General features: G+C 46.2%; 1 protein-coding gene across 2 annotated transcripts in view; it reads right to left on the bottom strand.

Annotated features, from left to right (window-relative positions):
- Positions 1 to 855: 855 nt before the first annotated feature.
- HIPK2 (homeodomain interacting protein kinase 2) overlaps positions 856 to 20,856 on the bottom strand; it is a 132,464-nt gene continuing 112,463 nt past the window's right edge. For both annotated transcript variants that reach the window (XM_074168260.1, XM_074168259.1), the window contains exons 10-15: positions 18,169 to 18,311; positions 17,639 to 17,818; positions 14,792 to 15,073; positions 4,444 to 4,691; positions 3,271 to 3,431; positions 856 to 1,507 (exon numbers count right to left, since the gene is read on the bottom strand). In XM_074168260.1, coding sequence (XP_074024361.1) covers positions 1,040 to 1,507; positions 3,271 to 3,431; positions 4,444 to 4,691; positions 14,792 to 15,073; positions 17,639 to 17,818; positions 18,169 to 18,311 — 1,482 coding nt within the window. In that variant the 3' untranslated portion in view covers positions 856 to 1,039. The remainder of the gene's footprint in view (positions 1,508 to 3,270; positions 3,432 to 4,443; positions 4,692 to 14,791; positions 15,074 to 17,638; positions 17,819 to 18,168; positions 18,312 to 20,856) is intronic.

Raw genomic sequence — 20,856 nt, forward strand, 5'->3', positions numbered from 1 at the left:
ACACACACACACAGGCACACACGCACGTACAAACCTGGACAATCACATTTGTTACATGCCTATGTTATATCACTTTTCTTTGTGCAATCACATTGAGGAATAGTCTATTGGTATCATTGAAGTTCAACACAAAATAGTAAAAAGGGCATATGACCTGGATAGTGCTACATTCTACCGGGGGCGGGGGGCAGCTAAAATGTCTCCTCCTATACTAAAACGCCTAGGGATTCAAAAGGAAAATTTCCAAATAAAATAAAATGAAACGCAACTGAAACCCAACATACAGTATTAGAGATCTCATTTAGGAATAGCATTTCTCAGGGATTTATCCAGTGTGTTCAAGGAAAGGGAAAACCATCCCCTTTGCTTCTCTTCTCGACCAGTGCTGCATGGCCTGTTTTGCCCACGTGTGTTTAAGCGTAACAGTGCTAGATCCGAATTTAGAGCACTGGGACAACGTTTTCTCCTCCTCCCTCAGCCTCCCTTACCCACTTTCTGTTTCCAGAAAAAATCCCAAAACTTTATATATGCTTTGGGATACAGAGACCACTACAAAGATGGGGCATAAACCCTTTGAAATGCTGGATAAATCCCTAATCCGTATACCTAATGGATTAAAAACCTAATGGATTTCATTTTAGGTGTCCTGGACAACAAATTTCTAAATGTAGCTCACTATTGGATGAAAATAACCTTTAAAAGTCTATTGGTGAAGTTCTCCAAAAGACAGGACCCGCTGGAGGGTCCTTCTGCTTCTCTCTCTCTCTCTCTAGTTTGGTGCAGAATGGTTGGGTTTTTGTGGTTTTATTTTTTTTTCTGTTCTTTTTTTCCATTTTCTTTTTTTTTTTTTTTTTTAAATAAAAAGTGTAGAATTGGTTCTCCCCCTTCTTCCCTCCTTCTTGTTTCTTCCTTAAAGTCTCCTTCGTTCAAGTTTCACGCGAGCCTCCCATTGCATTGTTAGTTTGCCATGTTCTTCAGTACAAAAGCGGCCGCCTCACTCCCCCGGGACGGGTGCGTCTCTCGCTCCTTATTCCAGTGTTTAGATGTAAGGGTACTGGTTGACCTTGGTGGGGCTCAGTGGGTATCCAGTGTAGACTGTGGAGGCTGGAGAAGCACTGATATAGGTCTGGTGGGCAAACTGAGCCTGGTACTGACTCGGGTGGATGGTGGGTGAGGGCAGAACCCGCGGGCCCATGCTGACAGGGACCTGGTGGACGATGCTGGCGGGGTAGGTGGTGTGCTGCACGGCGTGCCGCGCCGACCCTTGAGAGGCCACCAGGTGCGCGACGGTGCCCGTGGAGCCCAGGGCGGCCGGGGCGGTGTATGTGTAGAGGTGGGGTTGGGTGGGCAGGTGAGCAGCGGCAGCCGCGGCCAAGTGAGGATGAACTGTACCGTGGCTGGGGCTATTGTGCGGGAAAGAGTACGGGGCCTGAGCTATCGTTGGAGTGATGTAGGCTTGCTGTCTCCGGTGACTCCCTGTGCGATCGGTCGTGATGTGCTGCTGGGCCTGGATAAAGACAGCAACAGTGATAAGCAGTTACAACACAGGAGATGGCTCTTTACCTCCTCAGTGGTGCCTGGGAGTCTCCCTACGACACCAGGACGGCCTCAGAAAAGTCCCTTGCTCTCCTCCTGACACCCTCAGCATCACCACAGTCTTCCCTTGGAAACAGGTGATGGCAAAGGGTCCCTCCCTAGCCTAGAAAGACCCTGTAGTTTCATACATTCACCAAAATGGCCCCCAAAAGGACAACGGAGTCTCCCACTTTGAGCCACGACCTGCTGGCACAGCTACCATGAAGACCTAACCTTGGATGCTCGGCGCCTAAGAACATCTTCCACAAGTTCAGTCGCTCGCACAACACTCAGCTTTTGTTAGTGAACTCTCTGCTGACGAAATGTGGTGTGCCGATAGCTCAGGGGAATGAAGTTGCTTAACTATGCCCGGAGCAGGCAATTTATTTTTGCTCAGTTAGGGTCTTTGCGGTTATCACTTCCTCGGTTAGTAAAATAACTACTTTATTTTTTAAAGATAAAACCCTCAGCTGGATCAGATCCTGTAGTGGCCTGGTAGCCTCATGTAATCAGCTATAATTACTTGAGTACAGACAATTTTTTGCACCAGGACAGAAGCAATGTACTTTTTCAGGGATTTTTCTGAGTTCTTTTTTTGCATTGCACAATAATGTCAAGGAGTTTTCTCAGTCATTTGTAGTCACAGTATTAAATAACCAATAAAGTAGGAATTAGAAGGCAAGAAGGGCAATGCTCCAAGTTATTTCCTTCTAGTCTTTCAAGCCTTCTCATCCTCTTTGTATGCACTGCCTGTGCTGTCATTGTGGTCTAAAATGCGGCAGCCACACACCTCCCCCACTCTTGAAAACAGCATCTCACCCACTTCCTCCATTTTCACTCACTTTCATTTCAGGTTCGTTCAAATTTTTAAATTTCAACTACATTTTGAGGGGGAGGGGACATTATTTACCTTTTTTTTTTTTTTAAAAAAAAACCCAACAGTTCTGCTTATATCCCAATCTGGATGCAAACCAGCACTGTCTTCTGAGCTCTCCAAACTTTTTCCTCTTGAAACGCTGGTAACTGCGCTGTAATTTCTCTACTCTCATTACCTCACCTCACCTCAGGGTAGAGAGAGGCCCCAGGTGCAGTATGTGAAAAGGGCATTATTTACTGAAGCTCCTGGTGAGCCCTGGGTGTTTTGATCACAGGCTATGAAACATCTTGAGAAATGCACGCTGCTAAGCAATGGGATTTGCCCAGATCTCAGCCCAGGTTTATCACGGGATGGATCAAATTCATTACATGAGGTCATGTAGATGCTTTGCCTGGTCACCTCTGATGGGGACTTCTCTCCCAGTCCCACAGCCAGGCTGATGCACTCCCTTCACGTGGAAGATACTCTCCCCTTGGTTACCTATAGCTGAGGAGAATTCAGTCCTTCCAACATGGGCCTGCTCTACTTCTTTGTGCCTAAACCACTGCGCCTTCTCTCTCACATTATTCCCACTTACAGTTAGATCATCTGTCTTCAAAACACACCATAAGAGTACTGCCAGCCCACTCGGGAATGGGATCTGCACTACCTCCCCTGCCTGAGCTGGAAGATCAAAGTCTGCAGTGAAGTTGAAACAAGTTGATCATACTCGACACGGGGCCCAACTATCATTAGACCTGAACAGGACAGCCCATGCTGGAGGAGTGGTAGGTTACAGCTGGATGACGCACCACCAAAATTTGTCTCAGTTGACTTACCTGACTTAGATTAAGAGGCTGTTGCTGCTGGAAATGTGCTCCTGGTCGCTGCTGCCTATAGGCAACGGCTCCAGACGAGCTCCCTGAAGAGTGACCGCTGGTGGAGGTCACGGTGCTGGAGGACTTGGACTTGTAGGAGGATGAGTGGTGACTGGTGGTGACTGTGCCAGGAAAGGAAACACATTTGTAGCTTACATCACATTCTTTAATTGCTCACCCTACCTTTTCCTCACTGAATCTCCTCCAGAGTGGCTTTTGAGAGGAGACATACAACAGAAGCAGGATAAGAAAATGGTTTCTCTTAATTAACAGAATACCTCAGCAGTGCTTCATATACACGGCCAGCCTGTTATTCTAGAGGTAGACAAGCAGACCCGATATCTGGACCCAAACCGGGCCCGGAGAAGGCTTTATAGATCCTTCAGAAGTGTGAGAAACTGTTCTGCCAGCAGAACTGTAAGATGCAGGTACAAATCCCAAGGAGAGGAAGGGAAGTACAGCGTGCACAGCATAAAAAAGCCCTGGCTTGGCTGACCTCAGGTTGAGTAGGATAGGGAGGAAGAAGGAGCTAGTGGGAAGCTCACCCTCTGAGCCTTTGTGTTCACCAGCAGTGCGTCAAAAGAAAGGACTGCCAAGTAGCTCAAAGCCAATTGCTTCGGGCCAGACTTCCACCATAAGCCCCTTTTCAACACATCGTACTACCTAGCATTGCGGAGGCTCTGTATGAGCAAACCTCATCAGTCCATAATGAAGATCGTGGGGAAATGTTCTTCCCAGAAACGTCAACAAGTTTGGATGAAAAAGCACACGTGTTTTCAACCTCTTACCCGTTTTAAAGTAAACCTATGGAAAGGCAAGGCAGCAAAGGTTCACACTTGCATTTGGGAGCCTTTCATGTCAAATGTTGAGCTAAAGGCTGCATTCTGTTCTTGGGTTTGTACAGAAGTAACTGGGAACGACACTTGCCCCCATGAACTCCTGAGTGTACCAGGGCACATAAATAATGCAATACGGCTCCCAAGAACAGAGGTGTCACTTGAGAGAAGGGCAGGAGCACGGTTTCTTTGGAAAACAAAACAAACAAACAAACAAAATGAAACCGAACAATGAGATTCTTCCAAGATAAATCATTTATTTCTTACTAATTTTCTTGACGGAAGAGGTGCAATTTACCTGGCGCCAGGCTATCGCACTCTACCAACACCTCACTGGCCTGGGTTTTCAGTGGTGGCACGATGATCGTTCGGGGGTTCCCACTGCAGTGAGTCTCTGGAACCCCTTTGGTGTCGTAGGTGTTCCCGTTATTCTGCCCTGCGCGATGCTGCACGGCATAAGGGCTGTTGTTGCTGGAGGAATCGGAATAAGGGGAGTCATGCACGGTGACACAGCTGATGACGTTCTTCCTTTGCTTGGACAAGGTGCTGAAACACAAGCACACAAGTGGAAAGGGTGAATGGGCAACGATCGACTTGGAAGCCACCAGAAAAGTCTGCCCGCGGCAGACGAGCTCCGTAAAGGCAAAGCACACTCTTCAGTCCTCTGTCAGAGAGAGGCTGCTTAAGCCAAATCCCAGGATTCGAAACTCACTCGTTGCTATTCCAGGAAAACCTTCATGGAGGTCAAGGAGTGAGTAAGACATTGTGGACAGATCTTATATTCACACTGCTTAGAATAGCACTGAACCAGACTGCCAGATTTATTTTCAGACTGCTTTTTATATATATGTGTGTGCAGTAGAAGCCCAGCAGTTATACTATGCTTTGTTGCAAGTCTCACCACCCACACAAAAACGCGGCGGTTTCTCCCAGCCTTCCAGCAATGATTTAGTAATAGATGCTACGACTTTTCATGATTAAAACCCATGGATCCACAAAACACACTCGGTTCTATTTACTAATATGGTACAATAGGCATATATTCTCGATAAGTATTTGAAACTGAGGAAGGAATGAAGAAAAAATGAGCAAAGTATGCAAAACTTTTGGTTTTCTTTTCTTTCTCTGAATAAGCACTGGGTCTCCTGACTCTAGCGTGGATTATCAAGGTCCTGCTGCAGCTAATCTATCTATGACATCAAAAAAGTGATTAAAAAGGAACATCAACAGTTCCAAGATTAGTGCTAGAAGTTCATTAGACTAGACTGCATAAGTACGATTGGGATTTGCTCTGCTATTGTGTCTAATTATTCCTGATGGTTTCTCCTTCCTGTTATGAGCTTGTTTGGGGAGAAAAAGAGAGAGCGAGAAAGAGGAGGGAGGAAGGGGGATGGTGAAGATTTGCTTAAATGGCTCACATCCTTGACAGTGCACAGACCTTGACTACAGAAAATAGCTGCTATGTTTCACTGATTGCATTATGTTGTTATGGCAACTGAAGTTTTTAAAATGATGAAAAGAAATGGATAGCACATAAAAAGCTAAGTAATTATGCTTAATGGTGGAAACAGCCCCAACAGGAACAGAAACGCCATGGAGAAAAAGGAATCCATCTCATAACTTCTTGAGCATGCACTTTAGAAAGAGAGAGAACCTTTTGCCTCCTCTCTGTTCTCTCACTCTGGCCGGTGCAGTCCAGGGAACAGCTGATTAATCCGGTCTTAGTCTGTGATGGAGCCGTTTGTTCCCTCGTCTCAGCATCGTTTCTTACCCAGGGAAAGGTGGAGTGGATACTGAGAACAGTTTCCTTCCACGGACATTGTTTGCCTTATTTATTTTTCACAGTGCACTGGTCCACAGGAGCACTGGTGGGTTCCCTTCACCTTGTCTGTCCCAAAGCCCCTCTGCCAGCATTCACAAGCTGCAAACTCAGCACCTCGCTACCAAGACTTGTAACTGAAAAGCCATCAACTCTTCCTTAAAGAATGCCTTGGGGTGCTGCATTCATCAACAAGTTACCATCACACAGACTTTCCCTGGGCTATCATCACAGGATCCTGGCATGCCCTGAAGTGGATATAAGACCACATTGTTCTATGCACAGTGAAAAATACATCTCGAGAGGCCCTTGCTTATCCTAAAGCACTGACACTTGAAACAGGGCAGATGACAGAGAAGGAGGGGAAGCAATTGCATAGCAACCTGGAAGCTAAAAACAATCCTTGCAGGGACAGGGATCTTTTCAACAGGGGAGATGTACGACAGCGAACCCTCGTATTCCGGCTTTCCACAAGGAGCTGGAGAGCACTGGATTAGAAATGGAAAAGAGCAACAGTGTATCTTAGATGGACAATACTGTATGTGAAGAAAGATGCAGCAGTTTGGATATGGTGCTAAGAAAGAAGAATATTAAGCTAATAAAAATGACGAATATTGCATCAATATTCCTCTCTCCTTCAGTAGAAAAGCCTGTAATCACACATTTATGAGTATCCAAACTGCTTGCCCTTTGCAGCTACCCTTGGCTGCCAGTTGGGAAGAGTTATATATATTTTCTACCTCTGACAGTTATTACATTTTATAAAGAAAAATCAAGTCACTAAAGAGTTTTCTGACAACTGATAAGGTCTAGCTATTCTTTTACAGTCCCTTCCTTACATAAGTGGCTGAGCTGCTGAACTGGAAATACTTGCTCTTGGCTGACACTTGACATGAGAAGGCTGAGCAGTAGAACTGGAAAGGTATTTTTCTCTGTAATCTGTGCTATTTATTGTTTTAGAATGGGCATATTTTTCAGCAATTTGATTGAGGGCTTGTCAAAGCAGGGACCATGAGAAGTCTCCTTCCAAGTGTTATAGCTCCTTGGTTACAATAAGAAAACCAAGTAGATCTGTTTGGTTAAACAAATAAGTGACCCCAAACCCAAACCTTTCCAGAGAAAGGGACCGTAGCAAGATATTAAACTCATTTCATGGATGAGAAACTGAAAAAGACCAGAGTGATGGTCCTGCCAGGCCTTATGCAAGTGCTCAGCACTACTAATACGTGTCATCCACCAGAGTCAGCTGGACTATTCCAGTAACAGAGCTAAAGCACAGGGGTAAATATTTGCAGGATTAGGGCCCAAGTGATTAGCCTCTCAATTCAGCAGGCTGCATCATTTCAAGCGCACGAGGAGTCTCATCGAAAGCAGCTGGGTTTTTTTTCTTTAGGAAAGGTAACAACTTACTGCAGTTAATGTCAGAGTAGGCAGAGAAGTCAGTCAGGACTATTCACGCGCCCAGAGCTCAGCATCTGCTGTACCACAGCCCACCCAAGAGACTAAGGGTGGGAATTTCAAAAGCATGAAAGGTCCAGCTCATGCTGACAATCAGTTGATTCACAGGCTTAGAGATACATGTTGAGCCAAAATGGGGGCTTTTGAAAATTCAATCCAGAAGAGTGAGTGCTCCCCTTCTCAAAGCCTTCTCGATAGCCAGCAACTGTCCTCCTTCCAGCTCCCTCCGAGGACTCAGCTGCTCTCCCCACCTCGCGGTAATGCAGGAGTCATCTGTGTGAGGTCCAGGCTGATGTATCGCCTTCCCTGTTCACAAACTATCAGGACTGAGAGCTTTTACCTGTTGACACAGCACTTGCCTACTCAGCAAGCTTACTGTATTCCTATAACTCAGCCACAGCTTTTGGGGATGTTTGTGCTTACACAGAAAAATACTATTAAAAGTCTTGCCCCCTTCCTATTAAGCTGACTCCAAGCCTGGTAATTGCTTTCCCTCCCGCAAGCGCAGCAGCAGCAGCTTACGTGATTTAGTAGTGTTGAGAGTCGGCATGTGTTCCTGGTCAGCTTATGTGCCTGCCTGCATTATGTGGGTAGGTGTACTTTAATTCTCCAGACAAGGAAGGAGGGAAGATTACCAAAGTGGCATCTACACAGACTGAAAAGCAGTAAGCCAGGAAGGCTTTTTAACCCTTATTGGGTTAAAAGTAAAAAAAAGCTAGAGCTGCATCCTCCCTTTCGGAACAGCAGTTAGAAAAATAGGTATTACTTTCTAAGTTTATTATTAATTTATGAGTGGTAGCCCTTTCCCACCTGGTCTTGAAGAGCTTGTTCTCAAACTTGAACACGAAACAATTCATGTCTGTACAACGTGCAGACATGAGACAGAGCACAACCGTGCCTTCGAACATGCAGAAGCAGCTCTCGGAGTCAGCTCTCTAACATATACCACACTCATGAGTGCACAGCAAGAGACAGAAGTGTGTCTCTCTTCCTCACAGCAAAGAAAGACCTCAAGAAAAAGTCTGATGAGGGAAAGAAGAAGATAGTCTGTGCACAGGCACAGGGCAAGGAACTAAGGTGGGCATCTCAGATACTTTCAACGGAAAGGAGCTGAAGCCAGATGTTGAGAATGAAAAGCGAGAGGAAATTAAAGAAAAGAAGTTTCTGAATTAGGTGTTAAAACAATCTAAATTGTTTTGAACCATCTAAATAGCCAAGGACAAGGACAGGGACAACAGCAAGTAACAGTGCAACTTGAGATGATTTGTGCTTGCTGAAGGCCCAGCTCAAAAGCTCAGTACGTAATAGCATTGCATGAACAGGATCTTTTTTCCCTGAATATCTCACGTTACACCAGAATCCCAGAAAAAACAAATGGAGTCTAGTAGGGGCAATTCTTCAGCATGTGGCTCACCCACAGAGATACAAACCTTTCAGTGTGGCTGACCCTACAGCAACACAGGCTTTCAGCTCTCAAGATGGCCTTCTAGTTTGGGGGAAGAAGGCTCCCATCTCACAACTGCGCCTTTGAAGTGGTGTGCATGTATACTGTGGCACGTTAGCTTTACATCACATCACAAAAATTCTCTTCCAGGTATCTGAAAACTTAATTACATGCAACCTTTTCAGTTTGCTGCTTCGAAATAATCCACCTATTCTAGGCAAGTATACAGTCAGCCAACAAAAACTCACACTACAACTGCAATCGCTCTCTTCATGTTGAAATCTTATGCCATGCATAGCTCAGTGCTGAGAACATGCCCCTCTCTCTTAGCTCAGCCTCCATCCCGACCTGTTAATCTGCTCTCACCTTCTTTGTGATTTGTGACGGTAAGAAATATTTACCAAGTACTACACTGAGGCCATTTTATTAGGCTACACAGCATGTGCCGGAGCTATATAAGTCATATATACTGAATTGCTTAGCAGGTTATAAAGGTGCTGCTGCTGAAGGTTTGATCAGAGAGCTACTGTCTATCTCTGTTATTTTAAGTATTAGTTGCATGTCGGTGTGTCTTCTGGAGATGGAAGGCAGCAATCTTTTTACCAGATGACTGTGGTTAGTCAATGTATTGCTATGCAGAGTCAGTTCATTACTATGCACAGCATAACATAGCCACAATAGGCTAGATGTCAAAAGAGAATTACAAATGGTATTTTGACCCTCACATGCACACATCAGCAAGTTGGCAAAAACACCTGGTCTGTGCCTGCCAGTGATTTCTGTGTGGAAGAGGAATGAAAGTCCTCTGAAGTAAACTCCATCACCATTGCACTACAACGTGAATAAGGTGAATTAACAACTTGCATCAGCTCACGCTCAGTTATAAAGGTGAGACTCACACAGAGACTTCACTGTATAGTTTGCTATCTTAAGAAAAAGGGAAAAAAAACAACCCTGCAAGAATTTTGTGCCAGTGAAGATGGCCAATGAGGCAGTTACTCAGTATGCCCATGACAGCTGTGGTCAGTCTTTTTTGCCCATGGAGACAGTGATTACTGTGAGGATCCCATGGAAAGCCAAGCTGGAGAGGTGTTACTTATGACACCAGTGCAAACAGAGCAGGCAGTGGGGAACTGAGGGCCTCTCCTGCCTCTTTGGGGTGGAAGCACCCTCAAAACCACCCACCTCAAGGCCATCATTGTATCGTTGCAAGAAAACACTCAGGTTTTCCTTGGCTGCTGCACTCATTGCTTGGACGGTAAGTCATCTAGGCACATCACAACGGCCACCTCCACTGCCTTCCACCCCTTCCTCCTGCCAAGCTCTTCAATGCAGCCCTTGGCAGGACATGGAAATACCCCTCGCTGCACCTCCAGCGCAGCCTGGCATGTCCCTCCTGCAGGACCACGTGTGCCCTTCCTCCCTCCCAGCCACAATTCAGCCAGCCCAGGGTGCACTTGCGCCTGTCCCCTCTGCGTTTAGGTTGTCGCTTTATTTTTCTCCGCTTCTAAGCTTCAGAAATATTCAGCCAAGGGAGGTTTTACATTTAAACCACTGCACCATGTGAATTGCATACTGGGAGTACTTAACCCCTACCACTTGCTGCTTGCTGAGTGTGTGCTCCGATTGCTGTCACTGCAGTTGCACTGTTGGTCTGACTGTCTGTCTGCTTGACTTCCTTGCTAGAGCAAGTAGAGAAACTTAAGAGGAATAAATGTATAAGAAAAATATCAAGTCTATGCTCTGTTTTCACTCTCTTCAGTGCTTTACAGGTAATAGTTAGATCTAAATTCTTCCTTCCAGAATAAGTAACAGTCAGGGTATTATCTTACAGCACAGCACTAAACATCTCTTTGGCCTATAAAGTCTCTTTGTAAAGGATGCTCAACTGAGAGTCTACAAATTCACTGATGATAAATTGACAGGTTCACAAAATTATTTCCTGTTCATATAATGCTTTTTTATGCAAATTTTTTTTCTGCTGTTCCTCAGGACAAAACATCACATGCAAAACTTTGTGGTCATCTGTTTTTACTAGGTAAAACCGAATTAATTCAGTAAAAATGTTCCCTTTTTATTTTGAACATTTAAATATTTTTCTTATTATTTGCTTACATTTTGAAAGAAAAAAATCCCCTCCATTCAACCAGAAAAGAGAAATCTTCCCCTTAATTAGAAAATTCCCTAACCCTTTCTCTCTCTTAAATAAATTTAAGTCAAAACTTTTTGCAGTTTGAAGCTTCCCCAGATTTCACTGTGTCAAGGGTATTACTACAAAAATCTCAATATAGCCTGCAAAAAGCCTTAGTTTTGACAAACTGACTTTTTAAATCAGGAATTTGCCCCCTGAAAATCTCTGACCATTTCTCTGAGGACTGTCCCTGCTGGACCGTACCTGAGGTCCCTCCTCTGTGATTTTGCCCCAGGCATGGGGCTGGGGCCCAGTAGATGGCCCCCTTTGACAAGGCTCCATCGAGCAGATCCTCCAGAGCCCACCTTGCACCATCTCCCCAGCACCTTTACCCAACAGGAGCCCAACATTTTTGGATGACTATTGATTTGAAAAAGATTACACCAAGCTACACTCATCAACAGTGCAAAAAATGTAAGCAAAGAACGAGGAACGTGCTGGCCTGCCTGCCTGGTCAGCTGGTATTTCATAAACATCCTACTTGAACATCTGTGCTTTTCATTAGGAAAAGGAAAATTCTGCCCGTATCACACCAAATTCTTCAGATTTTTTTCACCAATAAAAAATTTGCATCCCCTGTATGAGAAAAGCTCTCTCTGCTGCTCTGGTATTACAGAGAGGTTTTTCCGTCGGAGTAAATCTGAGCTGAAGGGCTCCTTTACTGCATCAGCAGTATCATATTTTATCAGCATTACCAGTCCTTCTTAAACTGAGACTTACAAACTCTTACATCGTCGAAGGATCTACTACTTCTCACAACCACAGGTAGTTCTAATCTCTCTTCACCGAGCAATCAATAAAATAAACATTTTTAGTCTCAGGGGTCAAAGAGAAAATTCTAACCCCACAGGAAATCAGAAAAGGAAGAGCTGTAGCAAATTCAGGAGCTGATCCAACGTCAGTGAAGTTAATGCAAAATACCACTGCTATCATTAAGATGGGATCAGGCAATTAACTTTGATCTGTCAAGTGCCATACGATTTCTGTATTCTAATCTAGAAGAAGCTAAGCTATTGTTAGGATGTGACCGATAGCATGTTTCAAGTCATTCCTTATTTTTCACCCCCACACCACAGCTATTGCCCAATAGAGTAATATTTGCATAAATATGGGTGAGACAATGCATTCTTTGCATGGCTTCATTTTTGACTCAGATCTTGAACCTTTGGGCGCTGATTATATTAAACACATACGTCACTGTTACTCCCATTTTTCTTGGAGCCAAAAAAATAGTCAAGAAAATTTGGAGGTACCTTCCCAAGTGTGATGCGCTTTCAGTGAGAAACCTCAACTTTGGCAGGGGCAGAGTTCATCAGCATTAAATGCTGATGAAGTTTCCTTGACTGGAAGCTACATTCTTACTCCAGCTGAAAATCTGGTCTTAGACATGCCCAGGTCAAAAGGCATTGAGTGAGCTGATTTCACTCTCCCAGAAACTTTAACCAAAAATTCTCATTCTGGACATGCTGTTTTCCATCTGTGTCTCTGCCCCTAATCTCCTCTTGCTCTGGTTACATCTGCATCGGCAATTTAACTCACTCTGGAATTCCAAAAGGTGCCCGAGAACAGCCCGTGTCCATGCAAAATGTCTCTACATGGCTCAGAAATTAAATCTAGCTCTTAAGCTTTGGCCTTCCAGGAATGCTGTTGCCCTGGCACTCTGTATAGATATGCCATATGGATACAAAAAGTAGCCAGGGATCTGATCCCAGGCAGAAACGTGTCCGGAATATGCTCTAGTCATATCAAAGCCAGTTTGTTTATGTAAGTCTGGCTCCTGGGACTACTTTCCTAACCCTTTGGCAGACCTTGCCCAAATATTTAAATACCCCAAACTCCTAACTCGATTTCCAGACATTTTCCAGAACTTTGTTCTGTCTCCCTGGAGAGGTGCCATGTGAAGCAACTGGTCAGATGGCAGCAAAGTTGAAGCAGAGGAGACAACCTCTGCTGAGGCAGGTGAAGTGGCTGCAGGTTCCCAGCTCTTTCCTCCACCCCTCTCTGGACGCAAGATGATGCCCAGGTGGTAAGTGTAAGTATTTGCACATAATTTCCCAAAGCCTGGGATCAGCACCATGGGTAAACATGCTTGCAAATAGCTCCTAAGACCCTTGAGATACCTTCCTCTTCAGGCTGCCCAACCTCACACCCTTAGTGTTTAGCATCTCTTCTGTCTTGCCCTTCTGTTCACGTAAGAGCCCTGGAAGTGGGAGCTCCTTATTTATAGTCCACCTGACTTCCAGCCTGACCTTCAACTCTGTCTGGAAACATGCTTTCTTCTCCCTACCAAACAAACAAAGGAATACTGGAGCAATTTTTTTGCTTTTTTAAAAAGTGAAATATGTTACTCCGTCCTGTGATCAATTCCTCACGATAACCATTGGATTCACGACAAGCCCGAATGTGAGAGGCACTGAGCTCCCACTGCCCGGTGGAGTTCACGGGTGGGGAGAAGGGGAACGGGAAGCGGTGGCGACTAGTGGGAGGCAGGCTGAAATTGCAGCCCTAGATGCCTGAATTGTGTGGCTCCTCTGTACAGATTTTTAGCTCCTTGAGGCCAAATGCATCTCATCTGTTGTGTGCACATTTGCAGTGCTCTACTTATCAGCACAGCACAGAGACGCAGAGACGCAGAGATGCAGAGATATAGATAGATAGATAGATAGATAGATAGATAGATAGATAGATAGGTATCTCCAGTGATTAAAGGAAAATCTGCCATGGAGCATGTCCTAAATAAATAAAGAAATTAATTCTCTCTTGACAATACTGGAGGGATAAGGTAAAAAAATTCCTAGCTCAGTTACCAACATAAAGACGGTATAATTATTCAGCTGTTTGCAAGGCTACTTCTCTACAACTTACAAAGCAGTGTGATGTCTTGTGACTGGCATCAGATTGGAAACCTAGAGTGCTTGCATGTGATGAAAGGTGTTGAAAACACAGTCCTGGAAAATTAAGTCCTCTTTCATTCATATTAGATGATCAGCCAAGGCAGCAGTCCTGGGCCGCACTGTTCACTCAGGTGAGTTTTTTCTTTGAGTATCAAGCTCAGTCACCACGGTCTTTACAGCCTCATCTATGCCTCTCTGCAGACTCAGTCAAAAGCCATCAGTTTCTGCCACTTAAGACAATAGTTCAGGGATGTGTTGGCAACACAATCAGAATTGAGCAAGCCTCTTGCAATGTATTTACCATTATTGAGAGTTTATGAAACAACCACTAACTGTTTTTCTGGACCTTTTTACGGAAAGTAGCACATATGGAAGGTGTCATTTAATGCTCTTTACAGATGCCTGGATCACTTAGAAAAAGAAAAGGGTATTTTAAGCTACCTTCCTTCCAAGCCCTTCTTTTTGTCTTTGTTATAAACAGCTATCTGACTTAAAGAGGCTCATCACCATAGGATCTCTACAGTTCCTTTCAACAGTCCTGTTAGACAGACAAAAACTATTATTTCCTCTAACAGTTGAAAGACTATGGCACAGAGAGACTACTACACTTTTCCAAGGTCACACAGAAAATGTACAGCATGGTAGGGAACATCACCTAAGTCTACAGAGTCCTTAGCTAGTATTTTAGCCTCCCCATCATCTTTCCTCTCAAGTGAAAGACGACCTGGGTGCTGAGACCCAACTGGAGCTCCTGGGACCCTACAGCAACTTCTGGGACACTCCAGCACTTCTCTGCATCTCTCTCCTGCAGACAGAGAAGAGCAGAGAGCCACTGCTCACCTGGTAGGTGCATGTTTCTGCTCCTCCTCTTCATCTGTGTCACTGCTGATAGTGATGACACTCACTGCAGGGCTAGGGGTGTCGGGAATGATTATTGTCTGTCGCTGCCGCTCCCGCGTGGTGCTGGTTGCCACTTCGCCCCAGCCGCAGGTGACAGAGGTGCTGCAGGCAGGGCTGTTGTGCACCATGGCACAGCGGGGAGGTGTGTTTTCCTTCACTCGTTTCGACCGCTGAGGTGAGCTGATGGATTGAGAGGATGAAACTTCATAGGTGGATGCATTTCTGGAAATGGGAAAGCTTGTTAGTTGGTTAAAACTCAGTTTGCTTAAGTTGCCTGTCACCGTGGCTTTTGATTCCTGGTCTCTGATTCAGTGGCACTGATTTATGGAGTCTAGGAAAACTGCAAAATTGGCATAGTCACCTCTTCAAAGGACAGAGTGCCTCACATGACTTATTCATATAATTGGCTGAAAAGTAGTTTCTCTTAGTAAAAAATTAAATTTTGTTTTCCCTAGAAATTTCCAAATGAGCAATGCTGCTTCGCAGGAGTTTGAGCTGGGAGGCAGAGGCTAGTCACACAGTCTAGACAAACAAAACACAAGCAGGCACAGTATGGCTGTCGCAGAAGGAAGAACAAACCAAATGATAATCCCCTTCTCCTGTATCCTGCATGGATGCAACATGACCAGATATTTTTTGGCCAGAAAAAGCTTGGATTAAAATTAGAATTTGTTGTGGAAAACATCAATCATTTATGAGGAAAACTGCATATCTTAGCTGAAAATTTAATTTTCTGTTTAAGAATCTTTTCAATGAACATTTCCTGCCCAGTGCTTCATCTTCTAGGACAGTGGAATCCCATGGATGAAAGCACGCAGATGGGAGGACATATACTCAGCTTCATTTCATTCCCACATGAGGCAGCAGATACAGCATATATAAATAAGAAAGAAAAGAACAAGCTTTTTATTATGCAGTAGAAAAACATTCTCAAGTCCTGTTTTTTTCCCAGTCTTCATACTTCGACTTCCCTGCCTGACAGTTGGAAAGGGCCCACTTGGATCAGGGATGTGAGCACAGAATCTGTCCACCAAACAGGGCAGCACAGGTCTGCAGATATTTACCAAAGCACACCAAAGCTCATTTCCCTCATTTCCCATGTTTTCTTTCTTCCCTTTTTTTAAAAAAACATGTAATTATTCTGCCTATTGCAGAACATTTGCAGATTCAAAAAGGAAGCAAACAAAGTTCTGGTTTTGTTCTACAGTGGGGCCTAAGCTGCATGTTCGGCTCGGCCCTAAAGCTAACAAAAGGAATAGGTGGCATCCATCAAAAGGAAGTCATTATGGACGTATCGCACTATATCAACTTACACAGGCTCTTTTGCATAACAAATGGCTGCACAGTAGCATTTGCAGTGCTTTTTGAATACCAATGAGCAGCGTGGAGTACCCTACCCTCCAGAGGAGCACCTTCCTCATTTGGCTACAAAAGCAGCACAATTAATGAAGCTGTAGAAACCCATTGCTCTGAAAGTGTCCAATTCCTCCTGGACACTGTCACCCTGCCCCTCGAGAGGGAAGGGAGAGGGGAGTTCCTGTGCAGGCACACTGGTTGCAAAGGGCTCTCTCTTTTGCTGACTTGCTGGGGACGGGGCTGCCTCTGCTCTACATTACGAATGGACCAAGACAGCTGGAGCCCACCCAAAGTAAATGCAACATTAGAGAGCAGATAAATGGGAAGGATTTAAATAGTGGCCTCTTTAAACTAGAGTCAAATCAGTAGTGAACTCAGAGCGCTTCTGGCCCTAGTCCAGTCACCCAGGAAAACCACAAGCTCCTCTGTTTTTGCCACTGCACAAGTGGTGACCCATTTTGGTTCTCTCCCCTGCACTGTGGTTTTTGTTTCTTGTTTTTTTTTTTTTTTTAAACAATTCTGCTAGTTTCACAGCGCAGAGGACTTTCCCCAAAACAGCTGCACATACATCTTAAACAGGCTTGTCCTCTAGGCAAGATCACAGGGGCTGTGACAGGCACTGCAACCACCTTACTGTTTGAGTTGTGGCACATAGCATGGTATGAACCAAACCTCGCGTAGCCAAATGGTCCTACTGGGAGTTGACAGATTTAGATGTCTAGGGACACCCTGTATGAGATACCCTTATAAAGTGCTCCCTGTTTCAAGTTGCCATAATTATAGAAAGGCCAGTGTGGGTATCTGTTGCTGGTGTGTACTGTTGAAGGCAGGGGACCAATCACCTACATTATGGGCTAGAGAGCTTGAGGATGGCCTAAAGCCACCCCAGTCCTCCACTCTGTATGGCATTAAAGCTCAGAAGGTGGTAGGTCATCATTCCATTGCTTTTGAAAGGGCAGATGTTGAGTGCACACATCAGCTAGATGCACCTGAAGATGCGGTCCCCTGGTTGTGCACCAGCCTGTGGAAATGCAGACACTGCACCTCAGGAGTGCTTCTTCGAGATGAGGTGGGAAGAAATGGTGTGGCAACCGGGCATTGCGCCACACTGACCTAAGAATACAGTTACATTTTTAATTACGGTGACTACAAGGCCTCAGGTAATAACAAGGGCATAACGAGCTGTATGAACAGGGCCTGAGTCTCCCATCCTGTATCCCCTCCAGCCACAAAATGATGCTCACCAGCTGTAAAATGCGCCTGACTACCTCTTACCCACCCTGGTCACAAAAGACACGATCTAATCATTTCTGGGCCATGGAATAAACTTTTTTTTGCCCCAGAGAAGTTGGTGACGACCACCCTCGTCAGGGCTGCATTCCGAACACCCTGCCTCACCGACGGCCAGCGCCGGGGGCCGGGCACACTCACCGGGGCGCCGACTGGTGCTGCTTACTCTTCCTGGCGGAGGTGGCAGCGGCGGGAGGCTGGCGCATGACGTGGGCAACCCCCACATTGACGGGCTGGGCTGCGGGGAGAGTCACATGGCTAGCTAACAGCGCGGGCTGCTGCATGATGGGGTTATAATGGCTGCCGTGAGCGTGGGTGTTTCTGCAAAATGGGGAGACAGGCACACGTTTAAAATGCGACCGGCGGCTCCGCGGCAGGCACTATCATGGGCTCCCACCGCCTTCAACAAAGCACCCTCCTCTGGGCTCCGCTGGGCTCCCAGTGTCCCCAGGAAGGAGTGTTTCCCCAGGGAATGGACCAAAGGGAGCGGTGTGGACCGGGAACGGAGAAACCACCCGTAGCTCTCAGACAGGGTCGCAGGCTACAGCCTCCTGCCCTTACAGTCCTGGTCTGCAGCCTTGCAAGACCCCAACCCTCCCACCCCGGCTCTCCTCACACCTCCTCCAGCACCAGTGGGTACTTCAGGAAGCCTCCCAGCACCTCCAGTTTACCTCCAGTCTGCCAGGGGTTGGGTGCCTGCCATGGACTCTGGGATGACGGTCGCGTGCTGGACAGAAGTGTGGGTGGCCACCCCGGTCAGCTGCTGCCAGGCAGGAGGGAGCAGGATCTGCTGAGTGCCACTGGGCCACGCTTGCTGTCGGACAGAGGGAAAACGATTTCTTAACAAGAGGCATCCTACACTGAGTGTGGTGGTGGTTCCATGCTCAGCTGGGGCTCCTAATAACGATCATGGTTATACTACCTAGCTCTTACCACTTATCAGTCATAGATACAAATACTTTCAGGAAACCACACTAAAAGCAGTAAAAATTATGAATATAGTGCAAAGGAGGGGGAAAAAGTCCCTGCCATCCAAAGCAGTAGCTGTATTTCAGGTTAAACTGGGAACAGGGGGGATCAAAACTGATCAGCATTTCAACCCAAACATCAAACTCTTTAGCATTTTTTAATTTTGACTCTCCAGATCAGCTGGGCACTATGGTCCCGTTGTTATTTCCCCCATCCTACAGCCAGCTTTCTTTCCCACCCCAACAGGACCTAAAGGACTTCTGGAACCCAAAGGAACTTAAAAGGAGAACCAACTTTTCAAGGATCATGAAAGAGAACAGGGAACTCCTTGCAAGACTTCTGCAAGGTTTTTAAAAAAGAGGAATTCAGGGAGACTAAAAGGGAGGGAGTATTGGTCACCAAGTGCTCCTCAGGAGGAATATCTTGCTGCACAGACCAAGGAGCCCAGTCACCTGCTTCTAGCTGACCAGGAGCCCCCCAGCCAAAGCAGAGCAGAGTCGTGCATAGCTACACATCGTGTGCCTCTCCTCTCCATGTGCTCTATGGCTTTTTCTGAGCAAGTCCCCCCCGTGCAGGGGTGGAAATCTCTGCCTTGCAAGTTGAGCCACTGCTCTGCTATGCAACCATCCCTCCAGCTGCGCTGCCACAGGCATGACTCAGGTCGTCCTGCTCCAGTTACTCCACACTACGGGTCAGATGATTGGTTTTTTTACTTGGGAAACTTTCTTTGCTATGTGCTGCCTGAAGGCAACTCTGGCAGCTTCTCACAGCCTGGGCTAGGGAATGATGGGGTACTGACTACAGCCCTCCTTAGTCCCAAACGGCACCCCTATATTGGACCCATGTTGTGTTATCTTGCGGCTCTACGGAGGCTAAATTTCAAAGAGGGGAGGCTTCTTTCAGGCATGCATTTGTCCCCATCCCCATCCTCACAAGAATCCTGTTAACTATCCCATAATCCCTTCCTATCCCCCAGTAAAAAAACACCACCACCACACCACCCCTCAAAAAACCAGCTCTGATCCAAAGTTTGACTGTCTTGCAATTTTCCGTGTTGCGGACTTAGATGAAAAGGCTGCTACGGTGAGGTCTCTCAGCACCATCTGCAAAGGATGGACAGTCACAGGGCTCCTGAGAGCTCTTCATCTAAGGAACCACAACCACGGACTGGTGCTGCTCGGAGCAGGTAGGAGGAGGAGGCGAAGACGCAAAAAGATCAGGGAGGAAAATAGCTTTTTCTTTTAATTTTCTTTTTTTTCCCTTTTTTTCCCAGCTTTGATTTAAAAGAGGAGACTAAACTACTGTTGCAGTCAGTCCCAGGGGACTACCTGGATTTACTTGCAGAGAAAACTGCTTCCTCCTTTTTCAGGAAGAGAACTGAACAAATCTAAGCTCCTTTCCCGCCTGCAGTGCATAAATTTAGATGCAGTGTCAGGGTCCAGGCACAAATTCCTCACTTATTAGGTAAAGACCACCGAATCACTTAATCTGCAGATAAGACTTGTCTAGGCTGATCCACTAGCAGAGTGTGCTGTGCTCACACACGGGAGGCTTGTGCCGGCAGCCGCAGCCTGTTTTCAGCTATTGCGTTACGGCAAAATTGTGCCGCCGCGGCAGAGCGTTGCGCTGGTCCCTGCGCTCAGGAGGTGGTGGGTCCCCCCCATGGGATAGAGCTCCCGCGTCGGATGTAGAGCAAGAATGACTAATGGCATAAGCGTGTTTGTTCTTAAAGCCGGTGGCAGGACCTCCGTGGGAAGAAGTGGTGTTGGGAAGGAGTTAAAAGGAGAGGAAAATCAAGAATTCAGGGCGTTATTCAAGGACAGGGGACAGTTCTGGGTCATGTCATGGAAGCCTGCCAGAAAACTGTGCAGCTTTGTCTCTTTCCAGATCTGAAGCTGCAGAGAGCTATTCGTAAAGACAGGATCAGTCTCCTTTCACTGGTCTCTGTGCATACAGTATGTGAACCACACTTGCTTGAGAGGGTGAAAATAGACCCAGAGAAGTTACTTTTACCAGTGGCTCTGCATCTTGCAGGCTGCTTGCTCTGTCTAGCTCCATGCCACAGGCTGCGGACACACAGAGATGATGCTACAAATCTGTCACCGCCTCTGCCCTGGGTCCCTCCAGCTCCTGGAACTCCTTCCCCTGTCCCTCCTCCGGGACTGCTGGTCTCATACAAAATGCACAGGGAGAGCTGCCCTGGGATGCACTAAGGCTTTGCCAGCCACAGCCATCCTGACGCGGGCGAGCACAGCAACCTGCGCCCTGTGCTGGGCAGGGGAGAATGCCCATTGGTACTATGCAGCGCTGGGAGCACAAGGAGCAGCATCATGCCTGGTCAGGGGGACAAATAGGGCAGGTGGAAAGATAGAAATGGGCTCTGGAGGCAC

Source organism: Numenius arquata, chromosome 2 (genome assembly GCF_964106895.1).
Source record: "Numenius arquata chromosome 2, bNumArq3.hap1.1, whole genome shotgun sequence".
In the NCBI taxonomy this organism is placed as follows: Eukaryota; Metazoa; Chordata; class Aves; order Charadriiformes; family Scolopacidae; genus Numenius; species Numenius arquata.